General features: G+C 45.7%; 1 protein-coding gene across 2 annotated transcripts in view; it reads right to left on the reverse strand.

Annotated features, from left to right (window-relative positions):
- LOC115826250 (CASK interacting protein 2) overlaps window positions 1–25,800 on the reverse strand; it is a 48,258-nt gene that overhangs the window by 1,951 nt on the left and 20,507 nt on the right. Inside the window, exons 3-20 of one of the 2 annotated variants that reach the window (XM_030789993.1) lie at window positions 25,228–25,279; window positions 18,937–19,034; window positions 18,130–18,275; window positions 16,380–16,475; window positions 14,419–14,549; window positions 12,637–12,745; window positions 12,186–12,294; window positions 11,027–11,121; window positions 8,536–8,653; window positions 7,073–7,249; window positions 4,960–5,093; window positions 4,480–4,546; window positions 4,207–4,301; window positions 3,750–3,860; window positions 3,308–3,409; window positions 2,886–3,024; window positions 851–2,482; window positions 355–607 (exon numbers count right to left, since the gene is read on the reverse strand). In XM_030789993.1, the coding sequence (XP_030645853.1) occupies window positions 355–607; window positions 851–2,482; window positions 2,886–3,024; window positions 3,308–3,409; window positions 3,750–3,860; window positions 4,207–4,301; window positions 4,480–4,546; window positions 4,960–5,093; window positions 7,073–7,249; window positions 8,536–8,653; window positions 11,027–11,121; window positions 12,186–12,294; window positions 12,637–12,745; window positions 14,419–14,549; window positions 16,380–16,475; window positions 18,130–18,275; window positions 18,937–19,034; window positions 25,228–25,279 (3,664 nt within the window). The remainder of the gene's footprint in view (window positions 1–354; window positions 608–850; window positions 2,483–2,885; window positions 3,025–3,307; window positions 3,410–3,749; window positions 3,861–4,206; window positions 4,302–4,479; window positions 4,547–4,959; window positions 5,094–7,072; window positions 7,250–8,535; window positions 8,654–11,026; window positions 11,122–12,185; window positions 12,295–12,636; window positions 12,746–14,418; window positions 14,550–16,379; window positions 16,476–18,129; window positions 18,276–18,936; window positions 19,035–25,227; window positions 25,280–25,800) is intronic. The other variant, XM_030789994.1, reaches the window with a different exon arrangement.

The following is a 25,800-nucleotide window of genomic DNA, read 5'->3' on the forward strand; positions in this document are numbered from 1 at the left end:
AGCGTATGGTGTCACGGTGTGTGTGTTCACTCCAGGGGATGATTCTATAAGCATACCGCTGAGTAAAGTTCACTGCGCACAGGCATATCCCGCACAGCATAAAAGCATGTGGCTGGTTAAATATTCATTCCAACAATGACAAAAACCAAAAACACAGGACAAATGTATTCAAGTGTCTCCTGTCTTTTCTCTTCCGTATTGGATTAGTACAGGTGAGTAGCCTCGTATTATAAAGAGGTTAAAAATAGATGTAAAACTATGTGTGCATGTGTCCGAGTTTGAGTTTAATGAGTATGTATTTCTATTACTATGCATATGTATGAGTGTGTGTGTGTGTGTTTCTGTTACTCTTACCCCTCTGCAATGTCTTCCAGAGTGAGTTTTCTCTCTACGGCCTTCAGCGCTTCCTCCAGAGATGAGCTGGTTTGCTCTAGTCTCTTCTGCACTAGCACCGTCTGCACACCTGGGCCTGGTCCAGCCACACTTGCCTGGGACTTTCCTGAGTTCACAGGCTGAATCAGAGGCACTGCCGGTGGCGAGCACAGGACAGGAGGTGAGGGCGGGGGAGCAGCAAAAGCCAAACTCTGCACCACATTGAGTGTCAGGCCTGTTTCACCAAGCAACAGAAGAGACAAATTTGGCATCAGCAATTTGTAGAGACAAGTATAAATAATTGCCAACTCTGGAATTTTCTACTCTGAGTCTGTATTGATTCATCCGACGCAATTTACAAACAGAGCATTCAGTCTGAAATGTACATTAATGTAAGTTACTGAGTCAATGACACAGAACTAAACTAAACATGCAGCTCACGTCTAAATACCACATACAGTGTGTGGGTGTTTTGTACCTGTGGTCGGGGAGCTATGGGTGGTTTTGGAAGGTGATGGAGGTTTCAGTGGACTGGCGGGTTTTGGTGTTACCGGGGGTGGTGGTGGTTTTGAAAGTTGGAGTCCACTCGGTTCCACACACGGCAGCGTCATATCAGTCTCACTGATACGGAGGCTCACACTGTTCTGGTTCCTCTGGGCCGGAACCGTCTGGTTTTCTTCGTCGCTGACGGGTGTGGTAGGTGATGTTTGCTCTTTCTCTTTGGGTTTATGTCGCCTCTTTACCGTGTCTGACTCTTTCAGGTTAAACTCTGGGACCTCCTGGGCTTTAGCCGGTTTAGCCGGTTTCTCTAGCGCATCCCCGGCGCTGTCTGGTTTGAGTGGGCCGCTGGTCTTGGGTCGCTGTTTGATGGTGAGGTTTCCTTCCTCTGCGAAAGGGATGCACTCACTGGAGCTGTTTTGGGGCGATCCTGAGCCATCTAACCCAGAATTCTTGGGTTCTTCTTCCTCAGAATCGGACTTCACGGCTCGGTCCGGATCGCGCGGTGACTTGACCTCGGGCTCGCTCTCGCTCATCCCTCTCCTCCTTAGCCCCTCGGTGGAGGTGCACGAGGAGGACACGCAGGTCTCCTGGTGGAGCACCACTTTGGGGCCCGTTAGGCTGCTTTCAAGGGAAGCTGCGATGCTCTTCACGCTTCCGGGACTAACAGTCTCCACTTCGCCTGCAGGGGGCGACGTTTGTTCCGCCGCCTCTTCGCTTGTTGTGGTGGTGGTGCTGACAGAGCTGAGGCGTTTGGGAGGGGGCGGAGGGGGTCCCTTGCGACGGGTACGGACGGCGAAGGATTGGCTGCGGTTGACGGACTGATCCGGCGCGGACTGTAGCCGGGCCAGCTGGTTTCTGCCCGGCCGACGGCTCAGCGTCGCGTAGGAGGGCAGCGCTCCGGCAGACGGAGTCGACTCTTCGTCCTCCTCTTCATCGGGTTCTCCGTCCGACAGGGCGTAGCGGGTCAGGCTCTGCGTGCGTTTCTTATGCACGTTTGCTGAGCTTCGTTCCAATGTGGTGCTCCCACAGTGAGAGTGCAGGTAGCTGAAGTTCTTTTGGGCTGGTGAACCATGTGGGGAGGGAACCAGAGACCCGGGTTTGGGTTTTGCGGGCACTGGCGGATACTTAAAGCCAGGTAAGGAATTTACGGGTAGCGGACGCTGGTCGTGGCCCTCTGGAATGTTCCGCTCCTTAACGGGGCTGTTGTCGGAGCTGGCCAAGCTCTCCCGGGAGTGGCTGTGAGAGGTGGGCGTGGACAAAGGCGTGATGGGAGGTTCCTGAGAGCGTCCGGAGCCTCGGGACCTGGCGTCGATGCTTTCCTGGCTGACCGACATCCCCATGGCGCTCTTGATGACCAGGCCATCCTGATAATGAGTAGACATGGCCGTCTGAAGCTCAGTGCTCAATTCGCTGTCCTGGAAGCTGAGCATTTTGGGTGTGTGGGGGGATGGGAGATCTGCTCCACTACCCTCAGGTGGTTCGATGGCGAGCAGGTCCAGAGAGGCGGGGGCTTTGCGGCGTAGCGTCCCCTGTCCTGACTCTGCTTGCAGCTGAGCCTTGTGGATGTCACACAGCTTCTTCACTGCTAACATGAGCTTTTTCTGATGGCCTGAGAGGGAGACACACAAACACAATCTCAACATGGTCCCCATTTATGTCCATACACTCTCTGCTCAGAGCCAGGCCTCATGTTTTCCAGGTGGATGTATTTTTCAGCTAGACCAAGTCTACGGGGTTATTATGCATTACATTTACCTCCTGGCATTTCTAACCAATTTCTCTCATATGTTATTTCAGTTGACCAATCCTAGGTTAAAGCAAGCCAGTAGTAAGCCTATAGTAGTACAGCCAATATGTAAGAAAGGGTGAGGTTTCCCTTTAACTTTTCTATTTCAGCATACTTTTTGAATCTGTTAGCATTTACATATATTCAAAATAGACAAATGTCACAAACAGACAGATGAATGGACAGAGAGATAATAAAATGATTATCTGTGTAGATTTTTGCTGACCCAGTTTGGTGATGCCAATCTCTTGCAGGTCTTCCCAGGTGAGATCTCTGACAATGCTGATGGAATCATACCCATTCTCAGACAGCTTCTTATGGTACTGAGGCAAACCTATGGCACTCAACCACTCACTCAACCCGGCCTGTGAGAGAGAGAGAGAGAGAGAGAGAGAGAGAGAGAGAGAACATGAGAATGATGGGGAGAGAGTGTAAGCCGTGTCAAGCGGGGTGACAGTCACGCTGTTACTCCGGTTTGATTTAAAGGTCATTTAATGCCATTTTAAAGGTCTGTGCTCAACAACCAAACAAAAGGTCTTATTGTTTCCACACAGAGAGAGGGAGCCAGTTTTTTTACAGGAATAAAGTGCTGTCATAAGTGAAAACGAAATGCTCACACGCATGCACAAGCACAGAATCATAACTCACTGGTGTATACTCTGGGAGCCACTCAGGAATGCTCAGGTTGCCAATCTCCAGCGAGATCTTTTTCCGATGACCTGGTTTGGTCACTCCAATAGCAGTCAAATCCTTTTTTTTTCCAGAGGAAAAGAACAGTTTAAACACCTTATAAAGTGACAGAAACACAACATGGCACAGATCTGCCAGATACACTCAGAGTGTAGTGCTTAACCTACAGACTACCATTTCCTGTCATTACAGTGAGCTGATCTGTCTGTACAGTCTTCTGAACTGAATCCTGTACTTTATCACGTCACTACCTGAATCCAAAGACACATCACCATGCCAAGGACTATCCCAGATTAAAGTAACCAAACACAGAGGCTAAAATAATGACAGGGTTTTTTGGGGTTTTTTTGAACAGGCAAGCAGTTTCTGATGACTGATTTAAACACCAAACAAAATGTACCTCTGGGGTCATTCTGCTAATAGTGGGGACATCATATCCTGCGTTAAGGAAATTGGCTGTGTACTGTTCCAGCTGAAACTCACTCAGCCACTGGTAGATCGCCTCTGCATCCTGTCAGAGAGAACAAGACACACTGTTGGCCTAACACACCGGGCACCGAAAAGGGCTCCAATCATTTGGACTTACAGAGAGAGTTCACTGCTTTAAGAGTGAATGTGTTTATTCTCTTCTCTCATCATTCATAACATATCATCTCGTGTGGTGTTTGTACATAAACTCTTGGTTAAATCATTGGTAATATTTCAGTAAATTTAGGTTTCTCTTTAACTGTTTTACTGGCTCTGTTTCATGTCGTATGTTCATTCATTCAGACATTCGGTTCACGCGTTCTTCATACATCCTCTCCCTCTCCCCTTACTCCTCTCTCCTTACTCCTCTCTCCACCGCGTCTACTCACCTTGCCCTCCAGGAGCTGCTGAGGATGTACAAACTGTTGGGAGAAGCCCAGCTCTCCAGCCCTCTGCATGGCTGCCGCCAGTCTACGAGGACCGCCTGAGAACGATCCAGACATACGTGAGTATATATGACAGAACATGATTGTATACGTTCAAAACATTTTCAGATCCGAATGTTAGAAATAAAGCAGAGAAACTAAATCAGAAGACTGCAGTAATTTCACGTAACTTATAAAAATGCATACGCAGCCTAACAGATGTGCCTTTGGTATTACCTGTGGAGTGATCCGGCTGTTTGTTATGGTCCTGTTGTCCTGAGTCACCAGCAGAGGGCGCTGGTTGCTTTAAATGAGAGACAGCCCATAAGCCCAGAGTATGCCACGATTTCCAGCAAAATGTCAATCCAACAACATCGGATAGCCCAACATGACAAAATGTCATAACGATAAAAAGGTGAATTTCATTCTCACAGTATCTGAAACTCTACTGTCAATGCTTCCCACTTTCTTCTGCTTTTAAGTTTGGTCGTGTTTTATCTAAAATATTTAATAATAACTTGTTTGAAAAGGATGAGTTTTCTTCAAAGACAATATATGTATTTCAGAGGTGCAATAGTTACACCACAGGCACTAGCAGCACTTGCAGTAAATCTGACCAAACTGTGGTGAAGTCCCCAGACAGGCAGAGGTGATGCTTGCTGTAGCTGTGTGGGGGCAGTGACTACCTTGCTGTAGCTGTGTGGGGGCAGTGAGTACCTTGCTGGGGTCGGGGTTGGTGCTGGTCTGGTGCAGGCCGTTTGGTGTGTTGTTGCTCTCGGTGCTCTGTCCACTGCCTGCACTACGAGTGCTCCCAACACTGCCTGTACTGCCCACACTGTTCCTGTCTCCAGCTACAGGAGTACAGATCACACACGCGCACGCACACACACACACACACGCACGTGCACACGCGCGCACACACACGCATGCACGCACACACGCACAGACATTCACACACAAACACAAACACACACACACATATATACACACACAGACACAAACACATAAACACACACACACACACGTTCACACACAGACACACAGGACACGGAGAGATGGTGGGAGAGAGAAGAACAGAGAAAGAGACAGAGATCAGGGCATTATTGTTGGGTTCAAATCCAGCCATATACTTCTTCAGTCATTCATCGCAGCCTGACATAACCAGCATGGTGCTACTGCAGCCTTCTCTTAGCACACAACCATGCCAGTGTGGCTGCCGGCCAGACGAGGGCACCAAACAGGCCCTGCCCGCCGTGCCAGGGGTGCGCAGGCCTCTGCCCAAAGCCAGCCGGGGAAGGTTTGAGCGGTGTTTAGCAGGGGGGGGGAGGGAGTCACAGCCATGGGGGGAGGGGGGGGGACAGGGTAGAGAGGCAGGGAGGGTAAGCCTGAGGTGTCGATTTTGAAGGTACTGTGTGCCTTCTACTGCACTGGGTATTTACACAGAACCAGATGGAAAATTCTCCGTCTGTGGTGGCGTCTCCTGGCTTGAGATCAGAGAGTAACACATTTTTAGGGAGGGCAGGTAAATTAGCCAAAACACGGACTGTCGGAAGTCATTATTAATCACCGAACGTCAATGAGGTGTGCAAACCTCTATGAAACTGATTTAACTGGCTGTTCTCATCAGCACAAATGAAAACCGCCCTTTGTTACCCCCTTCCAAGAACAGCAGTACGTAGCAGACGCTCAGAGCAGACAATGAGGCAATTCTCCATCTGGCCATGTGACACTATGACCTACGAAACGGGTTTCCAAAAGCTGGACGTTACAGGACAATGCAGCACTCAGGCACGTGAAGCTGTGTGGAGTGGACTGTGGAGTGTGGAGGGAAGAGGTAGTTACATAAGCAGCGGGACTTTACATTTGCACAGTATCCTCACTAATAGTGAGGGGGAGCTCAGCTGTTCCATAGGGATACTCTTGTTGGCCATACCAGGCACGTCGCAGAGCGGCAGGGAGTGCAGAGGCAGCCACTGAATGTGTAGGTGTGTGTGTGTGTGTGTGTGTGTGTGTGTGTGTGTGTGTGGGGGTAAAGGTGTGTGTCACTCTCCTTACCCTTGCAGGAGTTCCTAAGAACCCAGATGTCCTCGATGGTAGGTATATTGGACTGGGCAAGGCGGTTGGAAGGCCCACCTAAGTGGATACAGACACTGCGTTTGGGAGGTGGGCCTTGCTGCTCAGTGAGGGGGGCGGGGGGTGGTGGAGGCGTGGTTGTGCGTTTCAGTGAACAGGCTGTATATTTCTCATTCAAAGGTTCTGTGCGGAGGGTCGGTCAGGGATTTTGTGTCTGAGTGCATAACATTCAGCTTCATCTTAATGGAACAATACAGTAAATGGTGTGTTTACCTGGGTGTGTGTTTGACTGGTTAGAACGCTGGCTTTACTGGCACCCAGCCTATTGACATGAGCTGGGTTCACATGGGGATGGGGTCACACCGTGTATGCGTGAGTTATACACTTACGTGGAATCTAACTCTACTGGGCGTAGGGCAAACTAAAGGGAGGATTAGCGGCACCATACAGACCATGTGTGTGTGTGTGTGTGTGTACAACTTTGCGGGCTCTAAGCCTATTGGTGTGCAGTGCGTCTGTGTGTGTGTGTGTGTTTGTGTATGTACTTGTGTGAGTGTTCAACTTGTTGAAGTGGGACAGGCTGATATGTGGATTACAGCTGTACAGTGTGTTTGTGCATGTCTGTGTGTGTTTGTGTGTGTGTGTGTGTATACCTGTGTGGCCACTCAGCTCCTTGAATTGGGGCAGGCTGGTGCGTGGATTACAGGTGTACAGTGTGTGCATGTATGTGTGTGTGTGTATGCGTGTGTATATATACCTGTGTGGCCACTCAGCCCGTTGGCATGGGGCAGGGTAAGGTGTGGATTAGGGGCATACAATGTGTAGGAGTCGTCAGTCTGAGGCCCTGTGCTCACGCTGGAGCTGAGAGGGACTCTGGAGAGCAGATGCTGTTGTCTCTGGGTGGGCAAAGAGGCGTGCCGGGACAGGGTGCCCCCTACAGGTGAACACAGATAGCACACGACCAGGAGGTTACGGCAAGCAAATGGGGGTTAGAGATGAACAGGGGTTACATGGTGTAGCAAAAAAAGTGCAACACGAAAGAGACGGGGAGAGGGAAGGATGGAAGGAAGTCAGAGAGAGAACAAGAGAAGAAGGAAGAGAAAGACAGAGAAAGAGAAGAGAGAAAGACAAAGATGCTGAGAGGGACATCTTTGGACAGAGAGGGACATACATGAGGCGGGGGGGGGGGGCAGATAGAGGAAGAGGAACAGATATTGAAAGACAGAGATAAACTAACGCAGGAGCGGGGGGGGGGGGGGGGGGGGTGAACTTACTCAGCTGTTGACAGACAACATCTGTTAGTGTTTTCTTAGCCACAGACAGCTCTTCCTACAGTATTGTAAGCTATAGTTACACAGTGACTCTGCAGGAGTATGCGTGTATGTGTTTTAGTCTCCGCTGCTGTGGAGAGTCCAACGGCCTAATATAAAAAGATAAGATTTTCAAATCCGTCGTTTATTTAAAAGGCTGTGGGCTGAGTGGAATAAGTCACACTCTGTAAAACAGAACACTCCTGGAATAATAAGTGGAGGAAACACTGAAAGGAGCGCTGACGAAATACTGAAAAAGTACTTGTCGAGTCTGTTGTCCCAGCCATGAGCTGTTTACTGTTACCTCGTGAACAAAGACTCTTTCCAGGTGCTTCACGCTGTGTAGAAGTGGCAGGAGTGTTTTAAATGGGTGGATTTGTGTGTGGATCGTTCTCAGCATGTACACACCCATCCCTATTTATACTCTTCAGCTCATGTGGTAAAACGGGCAAGATCCATGTACCTTTATACATGTGAGTCTGTATGTGTATTAGCACACACTGTTAGCATACATTAGCTGACTCATCAAGCTGTTGGTTATTTTCGTTTCTGCTAGTAGCATTCAAACACAGGTATGACGGTTGGCAGAAAGTTACAGCTAGTCTCCAGGGCTTGGAAGCGTGTGTGTACGTTTGCGTCGGGGCCGTTTGTGAGAGTTCTGTGTGCGCCCGGGGGGGCCGAGGAGGAGCTGGTGGAGTCTTCATTTAAAATCAGATTTACGGAGAGTGGTCTTTCCACAACCACTTCACAACGTACACCTTTATCGTGTTTTTTCGATGAATAGAGGGAACCCTTTATGTAAAACCAGTCGAGGTTATGACAAACGGTTCTTCAAAAGCACCCTGGAGAAAACCCTGAGGTCCAGTCATGTCCTTGTCTTTCAGTTATGACTCATGTTTACCATACAAACCTGATCGTCGGCTGATAACTTCCACTATAGATGGGGGGAAGTAGCCCACACGGTCCGTTCCTCTCTGGCTGTCGTGAATGTGTCCTTTCCAACGCCCGTCCATGTGCTGCTCCAGAACCTGATACACAGCCAATCACAGACAAGTCTGTCAGAGCCAACCAATCAATTATTATCCAGGGGGGAACATATTTGATTTGTATTTCTTCCATTTGCATGTTTGTTGTCTGTTTCATGACAAAAGTTGAAAAACATGAATAAGTTACACTGCTCTCAGTGGCAGGAGTGTATGTATTCATAAAACAGAGCATGTATTTACTCATTATACCACCCTATTCATTTTAAGACTTGTATGTGTCACAACAGTGTATCCACAAAAAACCTTCACAGAAGCACATAGAACTGCAACTCTTTTACCTACTCACTCCATAACTGTCATATCTATGTTCGATGTTCTATGTCTCACAGCTACTCACTCCATAACTGTCATATCTCTGTTCTATGTCTCACAGCTACTCACTCCATAACTGTCATATCTATGTTCTATGTCTCACAGCTACTCACCCCATAACTGTCATATCTATGTTCTATGTCTCACAGCTACTCACTCCATAACTGTCATATCTATGTTCTATGTTCTATGTCTCACAGCTACTCACTCCATAACTGTCATATCTATGTTCTATGTTCTATGTCTCACAGCTACTCACTCCATAACTGTCATATCTATGTTCTATGTTCTATGTCTCACAGCTACTCACTCCATAACTGTCATATCTATGTTCTATGTCTCACAGCTACTCACTCCATAACTGTCATATCTATGTTCTATGTCTCACAGCTACTCACTCCATAACTGTCATATCTATGTTCTATGTCTCACAGCTACTCACTCCATAACTGTCATATCTATGTTCTGTGTCTCACAGCTACTCACTCCATAACTGTCATATCTATGTTCTATGTCTCACAGCTACTCGCTCCATAACTGTCGTATCTGTGTTCTATGTTCCATGTCTCACAGCTACTCACTCCATAACTGTCATATCTGCATTATATGTTCTATGTTCTATGTCTCACAGCTACTCGCTCCATAACTGTCATATCTATATTCTATGTTCTATGTCTCACAGCTACTCGCTCCGTAACTGTCGTATCTGTGTTCTATGTTCTATGTCTCACAGCTACTCGCTCCGTAACTGTCGTATCTGTCATCTATGTTCTATATTCTATGTCTCACAGCTACTCACTCCATAACTGCCATATGTATGTTATATGTTCTATGTCTCACAGCTACTCGCTCCGTAACTGTTGTATCTGTGTTCTGTTCTATGTCTCACAGCCACTCACTCCGTAACTGTCATATCTGTGCTCTGTGTTCTATGTCTCACAGCTTTCCTTCTCCGGGTTCTTTGCATTGCACCTTTACTTTGGCCCAGTGCTTTATGTGGAAGCGTGCAGGGAAAAAAGCCAGTCAAAGTGAGTGAGAAAAATGACCCTACGGGGCCTCTGCAGCGTGCTCAAGCAATGGAGCGTACAAGGGAATGCTTCGGCTCAACATGGTGGAGGAGAAAGGGGGGGGGGTACAGCGAGCGGGAAATAAAGGTTTATTTTGCTGACAGATTGAGCGTGCGCTTTGTGTTTGTCATGGAGTTGTCTGTGCAGAACCTGAGTGAGCGAGCGTGCTTGTTATGGCCTGTCTAAGGTAAACTGGGTTCTTTACGCTCAGAGAACCGGCAGAAAGGCGGATCGGCGAGCTCTTTAATTTCCTCACATGCAAAATACGTTACTGAAGGCAATACGTCGGCTTAGAAGCTCACGGAAGTGCATTATGTTTACAATCGAACGTTAAGCGCTATATGTTAGCACAAAGGGGTTATGCATGGAAGACAAACATGCCCTTACACGAATGAATGGGTAGATGCCTATGTATGAGCATAATCACAAACATAAACACGGACACGCACGCATAGAAATGCTGCAAATAAACACCTGTGGAGCCCCACAGCCAGGTTAATGAGAAACAGACCGACAATACAAAATGGAAAACGTGGAAGCCTGGTACAGGCGGGAGAATGTGGGCAAAACACGGCAACCGCCGCCAGGAGAGAAAGAGACATAACAAGAGCAGGCGAGAACGAGGTAAAACTCAAAGTGAGACAAACAAACAACAAGCAGGGAACAAAAAAAAGACAGAAACATCACAGTCAGAAAAGGAAACACAAGCACCACACAAGAGTGGAACGTGCTTGTTCCCAGGGCCGTGCAACTGAAAAACTCAACGTCTTGCTGGTTTGTCTTCCAAACAAATACCAGAACAGTACTGTAGCATGTCTACATTGTCTGATTGAATTAACTGATTGATCTCTCTGCGTCAAGATGCGAGTGAATAAGCTGAAACAGGTGTTGGAGTGCGTGTTTAGAACAAATTGTTCCATTAATTGGTTTGAATTTAAATAAAAGAGCTGCTCGGCTTTGTTTCCGTGGCGCCTACCATTATGACATCACCAGCGCGGATATTGAGGGCGGTGGGATCGTGCAAGTTCCAGTAGTCCTTCAGAGCTCTCACCTGGAGAACACCTGTAGCATCTAAACGTAAACACACACACACACACACACACACACACACACAACGTTACACAAGCGCACACACACACACACACACACATACACACAAACACAAAGTTACACAAACACACAAACATGAACACATGCATTAAAACATACCCTCATTATAAGGACACACACACACACACACACACACACATACACACTAGCACCAGCACTGTCATAACTGTCACTTAACCTAATACAGCCTGCAGTTTGAATCACAGGTTTTCAGTTTTCTCAATACACATTATATTCCAGTGGAAGGAATGTGCTGACCAGTAGGAGACTCTGAGTGTGTGGTAACAGAGTCCACTGTGGCCCAAACACACACTTCATCCCAAACAGACCCCAGTAGTAAACCCGGCAGGAGTTCAAACTCACTACCACACACACGGCTCGGTGGGACTTTGGATCTCATTACTGACAGAGATCACAGGCTACAGTGAGCTGGACTACAGCAGAGATAACACAAACAGTAGAGGTTAGAACACATGTAAACAAAAAAACACACACACACACACACAAACACACAGGCAAGCATGCACACAGAGTTTTCTGGATCTCAGAATAAAGAGAAGAAAGCAGCAGGTCACATAACACTGAAGTTAAGGACAGCTGCTTTTTACATTATATCTAAAACTTCTCTCTGGGCCCTTACAGTCAAACTCAAAAACACACAAGCTCACACACACACACACACACACACACACAAGGGTAGGAAGATGTCTCTCATTTGCGAAGAGAGGAGATTCAACATCAAAGAGGGGGAGTAACACACAGACAGCCCCAAAAGACTAACAAAACCATGACTTACCATAATTTACTGTTCTGGTCACGTTACATTAACTCCAATGTGTGTGCGTGCTAGTGTGTGTGTGTGTGTGTGCGCGTGTGTGTTTGCGCACATGAGAGAGTATGTGTTTGTGAGAGAGAGAGAGAGAGAGGGGTTTTGTAAGGAGCTTTCATGTGTGTGTGTTTGTGTGTGTGTGTGTGTGTGTGTGTGTTTTGACCCATAGCAAGGTCAATGACAGGTTCATACCCACCCCGTAGGAGTTGTTTAATGTCTTTGCTGGCGTGAGAGGTGGTGAACTGATTTACAATGTCCAGGGCTGTCTGGTTGTATGTGTTACGGATGTTCACATCGATTCCGGCCTAAAGACAAACACACAGACGCATTATAATCATCTTACACCGCAGTAACCTCCAGATCTGCTCCAGTGATGACACTTCAATAAAACATCTACATATGAATAGCAGTAAATGAGACAACACACACACACACACACAAACACACACATTCAAAGTCACGAAACATCATTACAAGGCATTTCACTGTACTTGTATGGAAGAGATAAACTGAATGTTTATTCAACGCTAACCCTGTCCACTGTTCAACATATATCTGCATGTACATCCATCTTCACTTCAGAACAGCACAACCCTGTAATGGAGTGTGATTTTGTTCAGAACACGAGATGTGATTGGCAGACTTACGTCTAGCAGCAGTCTCACGACCTCTGTCTTCCCATACAGGGCAGCTTCATGAAGAGCTGTACCAGCTTTCGTGGTTCTGTTGATGTCGATTCCAGCTTTCAGTAGTAGCCTGAGAGAGAGAAAGAGAGAGTGAAAAAAAAAAGTGAATGAAAAGAGGGAAAGAGACTCCAGTAAGATTGAGTGGTCAACACAGGGGAGCTGAGAGAACACAGAGTTCAGATTTAAATTTATGTTTACATGCTCAGATCTATATGTTCACAGGTAGACAAACACGGGAAACACACGCTTACTAATGTTTGTACTATCTCTTATGCACGGACAGATGCACACACATGCAATCATTCTTAAATTCTCTTTTGCGTGCTACACACACAATTCCAGGAATCAGGCAGTCTATCGGAATACTGTAGGGAATGGCACTCTGTTAGGAATGCCAGGCATTTGGAAAGGATTTAAGAGTGTGACAGCAGAAATGTATCCACACACACACACACAGGCGTGCATGCGCGCACGCGCACACGCACACACACACACACAGACAGACACAGACACACACGACTCCCACATATGGCCCCATAAACATTTCCATCTCAAACATCATCTTGGGTGTGTACGTGAGAGAGACAGAGATAATGATGGATGATAGTTGGTAGCTCAACACACTCAGTGTTTGCTGCAAAAGTTTGCTTTTCTAACCCTACCCTTGCAAAAGTGGCTAAAGTTACCAACAGGCACTGATATGTACACAGTGAGAACTGAAACCTATATAGATTACAGATTTAAAAAAAAAAAAAAAACCTGGTCCCAGATCAGTACTCTGTTGTATGGTGCCATAGTAACTGAATGTTACAGCCAGCACGGGGATAACTTGCCAACCCCCACCCTCTCACCCCATAGCCTGCCTGTCCACAGTCCCACTGCCGGGAGACATGAGCTGGGTTTCCGCTGAGTGACTGTCTGGCCATGAAGCCAGCTACATACCTCAGGGCTTTTTCATTTTCCTTCAGCTCTCCCTGACCTGGGAGGAAACCAGTTAAAGTCCAGTGCAAGACATGCCTAAAACCAGTCTGGTGGAGACTGGCCGGCTGGTACCGTCACTGCTGAAAAGTCACAATGAACGTTTGTCATGTCAAAAGTGAAGGATAACTATATCTGCATTGACTGAATAATTTAGTACAAATCATGTAATACGTCACGTGTTTTCCTGAGTTTCCTATGTGTGTGTGTGTGTGTGTGTGTGTGTGGAGAGAAGAATGGAGCATAATAGTTGGAGCAGAGTGTGTGTGACACTCGGAAAGCTGTTTTCGGAAAGTTGTTTGACAGTCCTCAGAAAAATGTTCTACCACACCAAGGCATGAAGTACACTGCATAGTGGGTCTGGGTGTGTGTGGGAGTGTGTAGGTATGCATGTGTGTGTGTGTGCATGTGTGTGTGTGTGCGTGTGCGCGCATTAATGTCTCTCTGTTTTATGTGTGTCAGACTCCATAACCATATCGAATGAGAAGCGTTAAAGAGAAGAGAACTGATCTACTCCCAGAGGCAGAAAGGCAAGATGTGTGTGTCTGTTTCTGTCTGAGAACCGCTGTAATTCACAAATCAGCCAGCACACAATATACTGCTCTCCTGTGACAGACTAATATTTCTTGGCCAGGCGCTTACAGATGCAAACAGGTGGGACCTTTAACACCCGTAACACACACACACACACACACACACACACACACACACACACACACACACACAGACACACAGTTAAAGAAGTAAGAGAGGCAGAGAGATTACCGGATAACGTCCTTGTGGCCGTTACGAGCAGCAAGATGAAGAGGAGTGTTCACACCAGGCTCTGCCGTGTCCCTCCGATCGCCCTCCAACAGAGTCACAATCATATTACTGCTCAACAACAGCTGGGCAACCTGAGACGCAGACAGAGACAGAGAGAGAGAGAGAGAGAGAGAGAGAGAGGGACAGAGAGAGAGGGAGAGAGAGACAGAGAGAGAGAGAGAGAGAGAGAGAGAGGGAAAGAGAGAGAGAGAGAGACATGAGGGGTTGAGTTAAAGAGATGGTGGAAAAGGGACAGAGGGTGAGAGAGGTTCCAAGGTCAAAAAAGTAGATCAGGAAAGTCATCAGAGAATGGGGAAGACAGAGAGAGTGAGTAAGGGATATTGGAGAAGAGGAGGGGTGGAGAAAAAGGGAAGGGTGAAGGGTATGACAGAAGATACACTCGTGCACGCACACACACACACACGCGCACACACACACACACGCACACACACGCGCACACACACACACACGCACACACACACACACACACACACACACACACACACACACACACACACACACACACATACACACACACACACACACACACACACACACGTGTGTGTATGACTTGACTAGTAGTCCTCAGAGGCCACACAGGTGAGAATGAGGTAATGCAGAAGTGACACAGGAATCGTAAACCCTTTAAAACATCTGGTCAACACGTATCTGAAAGCAAGAGGGAGAGAGAGAGAGAGAGAAAGAGAGAGGAGGAGAGAAACAGAGAAAAGGAGAGAGGGAAAGAAAATAGGAGGTAGGAAAATGGCACTGACCAACTGTCATTGCCACACCCTGGCTCCTCAACACAACAGCTGATTTACAAACATGCACACGCAATACACACACACACACACACACACACACACACACACACACACATTCAAAATAACTCAGTGGAAGCTTTCTAAAAATATGCTGGTGAAACTGAAATCAAACCAACTGCTGACCAACTGCTCTGAGAGAGAGTGTTCAACTTTAGCTTCTGCATCAAGGCAGGGCTCATAGACATGTAAAGAAACAGAAAAAGAAAAGAAAAAAAAAAAAGACAGGGCAGACGAGTAGATAAAAAGCAAATAGTGACAATGTTTGAAAAGAGAGTTATTGTTTAACTGTGCAGTCCATCCATGATTAAGTGAATATCTGTTTGCACAGCTGTGGCTGCAGCCACGGAACAATACGGAGCATAGGATGGTGATGTCACAAAGGACAAAATGTTTGGTGGGAGAGGACAGAGTGTGTTTCTCACAACAGATTGATCAAATTCGTTCCAGTCATATCAAGCTAAGAACATGACAAGAAAAGGACATTCTAACCCTCTCTAGGAAAGATCCACTGACCTCAGAGCCAATTCAGGTGATTTCAGCGAATGAACAGATTCATTTGACTCCACACTCCAGTTCCACATTATCCTCCTTCTTTTTCTTTTACTAGAAATCATTTTCTCTCACAGCACAGTGGTGATTCGCTTTCGGGAACACGTTCCGTTTCAGGCTACCTGCAACCTCTTTCACACAAACCAACATCACTAAAATGGGGAATTTGTGGCTACATAAATACTGCATTTAAGTCTATGTGAAGGGGGTATTACATCTTTTTGAAAGCTCACATGAGCTGACTGTGGTTTTTTTCTGCTCACAACTACAGCCTCTCTCATCTGTAGGTGAAGTCAGGAGAAGTCACTGCAGCCTCAAAGAGGAGGGAATGTATGACAGAGCTGTTAACCTGCCCCCACAGACTGACAGTTGACTGGTTAGTCAGGCGGTTGCTGTGGCAACCCTGTAGCAATTTCAAAGGCAAACATTAATAGTCCCAGACGGCACAGACGTAGTATCAGATACTGTAACTGCAGAACCAGTTTTGCCTTTGTGAAAGGGGTTTAAACTGTCAGCGCACACAGATGGTTAGAACGGCTCAGAACTCACCTTAACCCTGCCGAACTCACAGGCCAGGTCTAGAGGTGTCTTCTTAACTTTGTTTACGGTACAGGGATTAGACTGGTGTTGTAGCAGCATCTCAGACTGTATGGAAAACACACACACACACACACACACATTCACAGAAAAAGAGAGAGCTAATTTCTTTTCATGTTCTGTGCACTCTTGAACATTGTGAATCAATCAGCTTAAACCATGTAACATTCACAGAGGATCAAACAAGCACTAAACAATTTGAGTACTTCAGCCTGCGTGTGGATCTCCTCAACTCACTTGCTTTTTCACTTGCTCCTTCTAACACAGGGAAGAAAAGTTAAAGAAAAAAAAAGCATGCATGTACTCTCATGCTGAAAAACACACATACGCAAAAGCCATAGCTTTGGGACATCAGAGGTTTAACATTGATGGTGTAAGGCAGATCGTATTTCATGACATCTAAGCCAGAGAAATGATGTAAGATGTTTCTCAGCACCTGGTGCTGTATCCAAGGACACTATTTTTTTTCTCCTTCCCCAAAACGAGCATTAAGTAAGCACGACAAGGTTCCCTTTAAAACATTCTGGAAGACAGACGTAGACCATTGTGGCCGTTAAAGTAAATATTTGCCTGAGTGAGTTTTTTTTTTTTTTTTCAGTTTCGGTTCTTGTAATGCAAGGGGAACGACATCTGAAACGAGAGAGGTTTGTATTTAAAACTCAAACGTCCTGGTTAAAAAGTTTTTTTTTTTTAAATGTACATGGAATATCCACATTTTCTATGTCATCACTCATCTAACATTTTACAAGCACCAAATTCATATCCCCTCACAGAGGCCTGTCTGTCTGGCATACAGCCTCCATTGTATGTGACCATTTGTTTTCCACTATTTGACTGAGCTAAGCCTCCCTCCCCTCACTCATCACCCTGCACATCTGGGCTGGATGGGGGTGGGCTGGTGTGGGGTGGAGAGGCATGGGGGGGGGGGGGGGGGGGGGGGGGTGACTTTAATACTTGACACAGTGACCAGCTGAAAACCTGATCATCCTGGATCCCCATTTTCCCCCCTAAATCTCTCTCACCACCCCCTAAATCCCGCTAAATCCAATCCTCCCGGTAAATCACGGTCCTATACCAGCCCCCCACCAGTTCTCCCAGTTCCCCTCTGCTCCATTCACAATTCCAACCAGTTGCTTATATTTCTCTGATTACTGACAGACCGCAACTCTCTGGAGTGAGCGCAGGACTCTCCATCCTGTGCTAGTCAGTGTGAAAAAGATAATGTTCAGTGTGAAAGAGATAATGTTTAGTGTGAAAGAGATAATGTTGAGTGGTGGCTACTGACTGAACTAACTGTCATTCAGATTTCATAGGTCAACGGAACCAGTGGCATTTTCTATACCTCAGACAAGAGTATACCACTGACCTGTTAAACTGCATATGTTATGTGTTTTATCCTGCGCCTGAATATTCTACATTGCCAGTCTTTTGTTTGTGCTCTGCACCTCATTAATATGAATCGAGGTCATTTTTAATCGCATTTCGTGAACTGTACAGATACAACAGTGATCAACTACACATGCATAAAGCTTAAAGACTTACTCCTGCATCTGGGAACGCATAGCATATAATCCAAAATGTTATCTTGCTGTTATGTTATGTTATGTTATGTTATGTTATGTTTTAGTTTTTTTTTTTTTGGGGGGGGGGGGGGGGGTTTGAAAGCTTGGAAGACCTGCAGCAGGAATTTCTGGATACCTACCACCTCATAGTGTCCGTACTGGGCGGCCAGGTGAAGAGGGATCTGTCCGTCTTGAGACGCACCGTTGACTGAAGCTCCTGCTCTCAGCAACATAAGAACCGAGTCAGCTTTACCCTGCCAGGCAGCATAGTGGAGCGGCCGCATTCCTTCAGGGGGCGCCAGAGAGGGGGGGAGACAGAGACAGAGACAGAGACAGAGACAGAGACGGAGACAGAGAGACCCTAACAATCAGACATGATCATAGTAAAACAGAGAGAATGTGTGTGTATGATCCTAACCAGCGGTCTGGAGTCAGCTGAGATGTTTTGGGTCAAAGGTTTCTGATTAGCAAACAGACCAGGGGACTACGCTGTGTGTTTGAGTCCGGACATCACGTAACCATGGAAATGAAGCCTGACAGACTATAAACAGATGTGACAGCTCATATGGGTTTTCACTGGCAAAGCTTGCTGCCAGAAGGTATGATCAATATACAAGTCTGAACAGAGAAAAACTTAAAAACATATCAGATCATTTATCAGACAACACGCAGGGTGTGGAAAAAAAAAAACCACATGAATACTTTCTTATTATTTCTGGCTGTCTAAAAGGCTGACTGTTGTTCCACAGAAGTGTCTTTTCTTAGCAATCCGTTGTTATATAAAATTTAATAAAACCTTTTAGACAGAGTAAACCATGGAACAGGAGGGTGATGATCAATTTAGGTCATTTAAAGTTGGAATACAGCTGTTCTGCTTTACGGGTGCACTGATTTATCCCCTAAAGTCACAGTTGTTAGAGCGAGTGCTGGTAAGGCAGTACTCTGACCATTGCTGTCCTTAATATCCACTGTGGCCTGGGCCTCCAGCAGCACCGACAGCAGGTCTGTGGTGCCTGTCAGAGCAGCATGGTGAAGAGCAGAGAACCTAAGAGAAAAAAAAAAAACAGAGAAAGACAGAGTTAGAGAAAGAGAGAGAGAGAGCAAGAGAGTGAGAGAGAGAGAGAGAGAGAGAGAGAGGACATGGATAAAGATTTACTCTAAGTTACAATGGCAGAATTCTGCTTGGAAAAAGAAAAAGAAATAGCTGTCAGAGTTGCACAAGCAAAACATGGCAGGACATTTTCAGGGAATCCCTCCTTGGCTCCGAAGTGACAGAGCATTGAAAGTGTTTAACATGAAGAGGAAAGTCAGGCCTTGATACACAAGGCCCTCAGATGTTGAGTAGATTGTTTTCATGCCAAAGAGCACCACAGCACTCTATTACATTTTTATTATCTACTACTGAGCGCCATGTGTGGTTGTAATGAGAACGGAAAAAAAAAAAAAAAAAACTCAATAAATTTGAATCGGCCACCAAGCCAGCATCCATTTGAAGCAGTGTGTTGGTACAGATGTGGCTCCATGTGAAAATAAAACAGTCACATGATTTAATGATGAAGACACCAGCCCTACGCTTTGGAGACAAAGTCTGATTAAGACCATACTTGGGCAATAGGAAGCGTGTCCTGGGCCCAGACGGCTGAGTCTGCTAGAGAGCTTCAGGGAGGATGACAAATAAAAATGCATTATGTTCGGATGTTGGATGCCGCTTATGTCAGGACACGCCGAATCAAAGCGTGCCTTTCTGAAATGTCGGAGATAGGGCCAGCAAAACACTAGATCTTTCCTTCGAAACCTCCTCTTTTTCTCCAGATTTAGAAATCTCAGACATAAATCTCCAGGAGGGTCCTCCTCCCATGGAGGGTAAGGAGAGGGAATTGCCCGTGGATATCGCTCCCTAAAGATCAGTTGGGAAGGAGGAACCCGTCATTCAAAAGTACAAGCTGGGCCAAAAAACCTAAGAACAGAGACCAAGTGTACCAACTCAAAACGTGCACTACGCTACGCCAGGAGCAGAAACATTTGCTCTCTATTTCTTTTTTTCTTGGCAAGGAGTTCTTACACAACCCAGAATTTGAGGGATTTCAGATCTTAAGACATGCATAGGTGGGCCAGTGAAAGCCTGCAGACAAGAGGAACAGGTAGAGGCAAAAGCTTTTTTTTTTTACCACCCAACTTTAAAGAGGTGTTAAAAAGTGAGACATACATCTAAGAGGTGATCTGAGGCTAGAAATGCTTCTTAAAAGGTGTCTTACGACACATCCTAATGCTTTGTGGGGTAATTCATGACAAGTGACCCATTTTAAGAAAAAAACAGTAGGATTCCTTTAGCATGTCAGTACTGGACAGATGTGGAGGGAACTGAAAGAAAGTTCTTTAAATCTCGTATCCTAAAGCTGATGAACTCCAGTACTCTTAAGTATAGCTCCTATAGCCTCATTGGTACTGACATAGATGAAGACCATATAATTCTCAATAGACTGTTCAATACAGCTCAAAGGGGAACTTGGCACACATCATCCGTCTGGTCTGAGATCATTGTTTTCTCTTCTCTGACACACCTTGCACGCACAAGGAAACACCAAAACAAATCCCACAGTGAAAACAGATGATAAACTGTTTGGAATCTGTATGGGGTTACGAGAGAGAAAAAAAAAATCGTTCATTTCCTGTGAGCGACTGTCTCAGACACACAGACAGGGCTGACCTTTCTTCTTCTCTCTTTCCTGTAAAACATCCACGCGGTTCTGTTGGAGCCGGTGGAGGAGATGTGAGGATGACAAAGCCAAGCAGGTCAAATAAGCGAGTGAAGGTGAGGAGGGGCAAGGTGATAAAAGAGAACGGAAGCGCACCAGACTTAATTAATGCACTGACTAAAACTGATCATTTGAGAGAACAAACCCAGCTGGTGCTGTAGGCAAGAACAGGAGACAGAACTAACACTGAGCCGCTCGGCCATGGAAGTTCCCAGGGCCTCTCTTTACTGCAAAATCACAGCCTGGTGTCAAAGTCACACGCTATGCTGATAAACACACACACACACACACACACACACACACAACATCATGTCATTCTGTATGATGGAAACTCACATACATGTGGAGCAGCTTGACAAGCGTGTGAATCTCTAGTTAACGTTTTTTCAATAGACAATCAGGTCTCTGTAAGAAAAATGATCAGACTGAAGCTCACTTTGTCTAACCAAAGGCCAAAATTGATCAAGGGTCAAAATCTGTCATGTTTAGAAACCTTAACAGTGGGCCATATTTGTGACAGTGAAGTCCTACAGAGCCCCAAAAAATGCTACCTCGTGATAAACAAAAGTATCAAAAACAGCTCATTTACTCTCTATCAATGCACGGGCAGAGTCAGAACATGAAGTCAAGACGTTCCAACACTTCATTTTTCATCAGTATCATAGAGTTCTAATCCACAATATTACAGAACATTCCATGGCACCGCAACAAGAGAGGCAGGTTACGGCAGATAATGTCGAGTCAAGACCGCCCTGGGCTAACTGGCAGGGAGGAGAAGACAGAGGCTGCCTGCCTCCCGGTCTACTACCGCTTAAATTATGGGTGGCACGCAGGGTGTGTTTGGGGGGGGGGGGGTGGCATTCATATTGGGCCCGGGGAAGTTCAGATATGGGGTGTGTCAGGAGAAAAGACACATAGAAAAAAAAGTACAGGGTCACACGTACATGACACACTCCCTCGCTCTATGGTGCATCCGTCTATGTGTGGCCTATCAATTCCCCCTTTTCTCTGTTTTCTTCAACTCTTTCTCTTTCTGAAAACTTTTATCCATATACTTATTGAAAAAAAAAAACCAACTGCATTATTTTTAGAGGTCTTCCATGAGAAAGAGTGAGAGAGAGAGAAAGAGAGAGAGAAAGAATCAATGGTGAATGCAAACAAAAGATGAAGATAGACAGGAGAAGACTCTCATGACCCCAATCCCAAGTCAGGATAACCTCACTCTCTGTTGTTCTCCCTCTCTCTCCATTACCACAGACTGGAACGTCCACGGCACAAACTCTCCCAGCCCTACTCTCTGCAGGGCAATATGGAAAGGTTTAGGCACTTCCTACAGCATATCATATCCATGTCAAATGACATTCCTGCTGATAGTGTCAAATTCCACAGGGGGACCTGTCCGATTGATCCTATCCATCCGCCCGCCTTACGGCAAAACTCTGCCTGAGGGCAAAGGCCAATGCCCAGTCTGACTTCAGCACTAATCATTTTGACAAACACATCTAAACACAGCTTTACAAATCCCATTTAAGAGCGAACAGCACAGGTGAGCCAAGGGAGAGGGGGAGGGGGTGTGGGATTCCAACCGCAAACCATCTGATCTCATTCAAATCTACACACTCAGTGTAAAAAGGGCTAAGGGTGAATTGCTCTATATGTTGAATTACACTATATTCTTATTCATCTCTTTACTTTGACTAATTATGTACTGGTCCACACATAAATCAAAGAGACAGTCACTGCAGCAAAGACAATTTCAACAACGTGTAATATAATGAGAGTTTACAAATGGTATTTATATGGGGCTTAACAGTCTCCAGCTACCCCCACAAATTCAAACCGGGGGCCATTTCCCAGAATTCAGCGAGGGTCCATGTCTGCTTTTGCCCCTATTTTCTTCACGTCAGGTTGAATTTGACAGATCCTGGCAGCCCCGGGCCTGCCGGACAAAAGAACAGAGCTCAGACCAGTCCCTCTCTCGCTGGCATACCCATTCACACGCTCCATTACTGTGCCCTTCGTCATGGAAACGCATCCCACACAAATCCCCATAACAGTGCCCTGGAAAGTCAAAGGAGCCTCAAATACAAATTTGTCTCACAGTGAAGCTGAACCTCAAATGTTACACTGCCACTGTTTGCTCAAGAGTTTTTTTTTTTCTTTTTTTCTTTTCGTACCCTCTCTCACTCCTGTCGTCTTTCTCTCTAGTTCCTTTAACTGGCAATTCTCCACACTGAGAAGAATCTAATGCTTGCACAATGAGAAAAACGCGCTGAAGTATTATGCAATTTTAGGGTGAGTGATTAAGTGGCACACACACGCCTTTCTCCCTCTGTGTTTGCACTACGGCTCCTCTGAACCCCCTTAAAATCTCTGCCTACGCACGGATGACTCAGATTATTACCCATAACCTCATGCAGGTTTTTACACGATAAACCCAGGGTCACACACTGTTACACACACACATCTCTCCCTTGCACGTATTTCTCCAACTATCTCAAAAACAATTCTTTTCTGCTAATAATAACGCCATTCCAGGCAAAATCTTGGCGGTGCGCAGCGTTTAATATATTCTTGAATCCAGTGAACCTTCTTTAAAGCAGCAAAGAGTGTCTGATTGGTTTAGACATGACAGCACACGTTCCTGTGGTGATTCAAATGAAATAAGCAGAACGTGTTCAAAACCATTATCCATTCAAATGATTATGTTCTTGTGGAATAACACATTAAAACATTACAGTACAGACAAAAACCAAAATGGCTACTCGGGCAGGTTCATGAATAGCTGGTTTCTGTTTTTGGCTGTATTGAGAGTTGGAGAGTTGAGTGTTGGAGCATGATGTCGAGGTTAGACAATAATTTGAGCGGACAATTATTTTTTAAACCTTTTGAGAACAGGTACAGGTCTGTCACCTGAGGTGACTCACCGACTCGGTGGGGTGCCACAGGGGACCGGGATCTGGCCCATTTCAAATTCTCTCCAAAATCTGGGCCCGGGCCATCCTCCCTAATTTTCCTAACTCATCAGCAGTTTAAAGCGCTCTGACGCTTCTCAATACAGTCAAAAAACAAAACAACAAAAAAAGTTAGGCTACAGTTACTGGACTAGAAAGGATCTCAAAAACAATGTGCTTACGCAATGACTTTACGTTACATGAAGAACTGCACATTTCATTTCAAACCACCCTCGTATATGACGTTAACACCTTTTGCCAACAGCCCTGACCTATGATGAAAACTCTCTTCCACGTCTTTTTACCCCCGTGTCATGAGGAAGTCCCTTACATGCCAGCGTTACACCGACTCCCAGATTAGCTCCAGCGCATCCTACATTCATTTCCCACACGCTATCGTCCATCACTCGCGGCCTTTCCCCTGGTGTTTAATGTGCCTTAACTACCATAAGAATGAGCGGATACACAAGCTGTCATCGTAGCTCTGAGCAGTGTGAGCCTTTGTAAACACTCCTATCTAATCAGTTATGGTCATGCCCCCAACCCTCTCCTCCCCCGACGCCCCCCTGCTAACCTCCCAAACCATTTCTTCCCCTCTTTCTCCACTCTAAATATCCTTCCTTCTCTGGAAAGAGCCTCAAAAAAAAAAGGGAGGAGAGAGAGGGGAGAGGGGGGGGCTTTGTGAAAACAAACACTTAAATGTCACTGAAGCCTTGAATCTGATATATGGAGGTCACCATCCTGTTCACTTGACCATTTTACACCCATCTGAGTGGTTCTGTTGAGCAGATGAGTGTTTCACCGGGCTAAGAGGGGCATGAACGCATTGTCGCTTTGAGACAAACCAGAAGGTAATGTATCTGGGCTTTTACTGAAAACAAAACAGAGAGAAATGGAGTGAATCTAAGGCATCAGTTTCAAGAAACCAAACTTTCTCTTTTTCGACCAGATTTTAAAACATTGAGCTAAGATTGTTCACTGGGTATGTGCTAACCCACTGACTTGGCGGACAAGCTCTGTTTAAAAGGTACATGTTATATTTCCTAAGAAACAGAGATGAACGTGTCAGACAAAACTAGACTGAAGAAATGAAGACGGAGTGGGAAAACTGATAACCGAGACGGTAAGGAAATACATCTGCACGAGGAGAAAAGACAAAACAAAACTGCAAGCTGAGCTTCCAGTAACTCGGACAATATGATAATCACAGCAAGCCAAAATTACAACATCAGCTTTTTCGCTGTCAGCTCAGGGTGACCGTCGAGATTGTGGGCTGTGGTGTGTCTGGTTCCGCAGAGTAATAATAAAGAAACTGAAAACAGAATGCATGAAAAGGAAAGTTCACGGCAGTGGCAACTCCTGACAGATGTATCAAATATCGTGTTTGTGTTTCTTTAGCAGAAAAGGTGTGACTGTGCCCAGGACAAAAGCGTAGGACTCGATGAAACACAAAGCCGGTATAACACATTTTCCAAAGACAGGGAGAGGGGAAAAAGCAGTCCTGAACACAGTAAAAGAAAAAACTCACCCATCCGGATCTTGGTAATTAATGTTCAGTCTCTTGGTGGAGCCCAACAACTCTGAAAAACAGGATTCAAAGGGTAAGGGTTAAAATGAACTTCAAGACACTGTATTCAATCCACATATGAAGGTGATCTTGAGCTGTACTGAGTATTTCAGTGAGCGGAACACCACTGAATTCCATACAAAGAGAGATTTGGACTGAAACTCAGAAAGCAGCGGCTATGCAATACCCAAATCAAAGAATGCTTGTTTTTTTTTTATGATTTGTTTAGATCAGTAAATCAGGACGTCAGCCACTCGGTAGCAGTCCACTAGAGGAACCAACAAGCATTTTTCACATATTTTACTAAATTATCAAATTATTTTCTACTTGTCAAATGATGATTCAGCCAATGGTAGACCAAATCAATGGGGTTTTCTCTTGACAACAACAACCATGAACTCTGTGGGGGTTCCAGGGGGGAGGGTTTCTGAAAAACACTGTCTGAGATCAGTGATTTATGCTTTTCATCATCATACCACAAGACTGCTCCCTTCTGTCACCCCCCTCTTCCATCTCTCTTTTAAAGATTTCTTT

The sequence above is a fragment of the Chanos chanos genome, chromosome 13, assembly GCF_902362185.1.
Source record: "Chanos chanos chromosome 13, fChaCha1.1, whole genome shotgun sequence".
In the NCBI taxonomy this organism is placed as follows: Eukaryota; Metazoa; Chordata; class Actinopteri; order Gonorynchiformes; family Chanidae; genus Chanos; species Chanos chanos.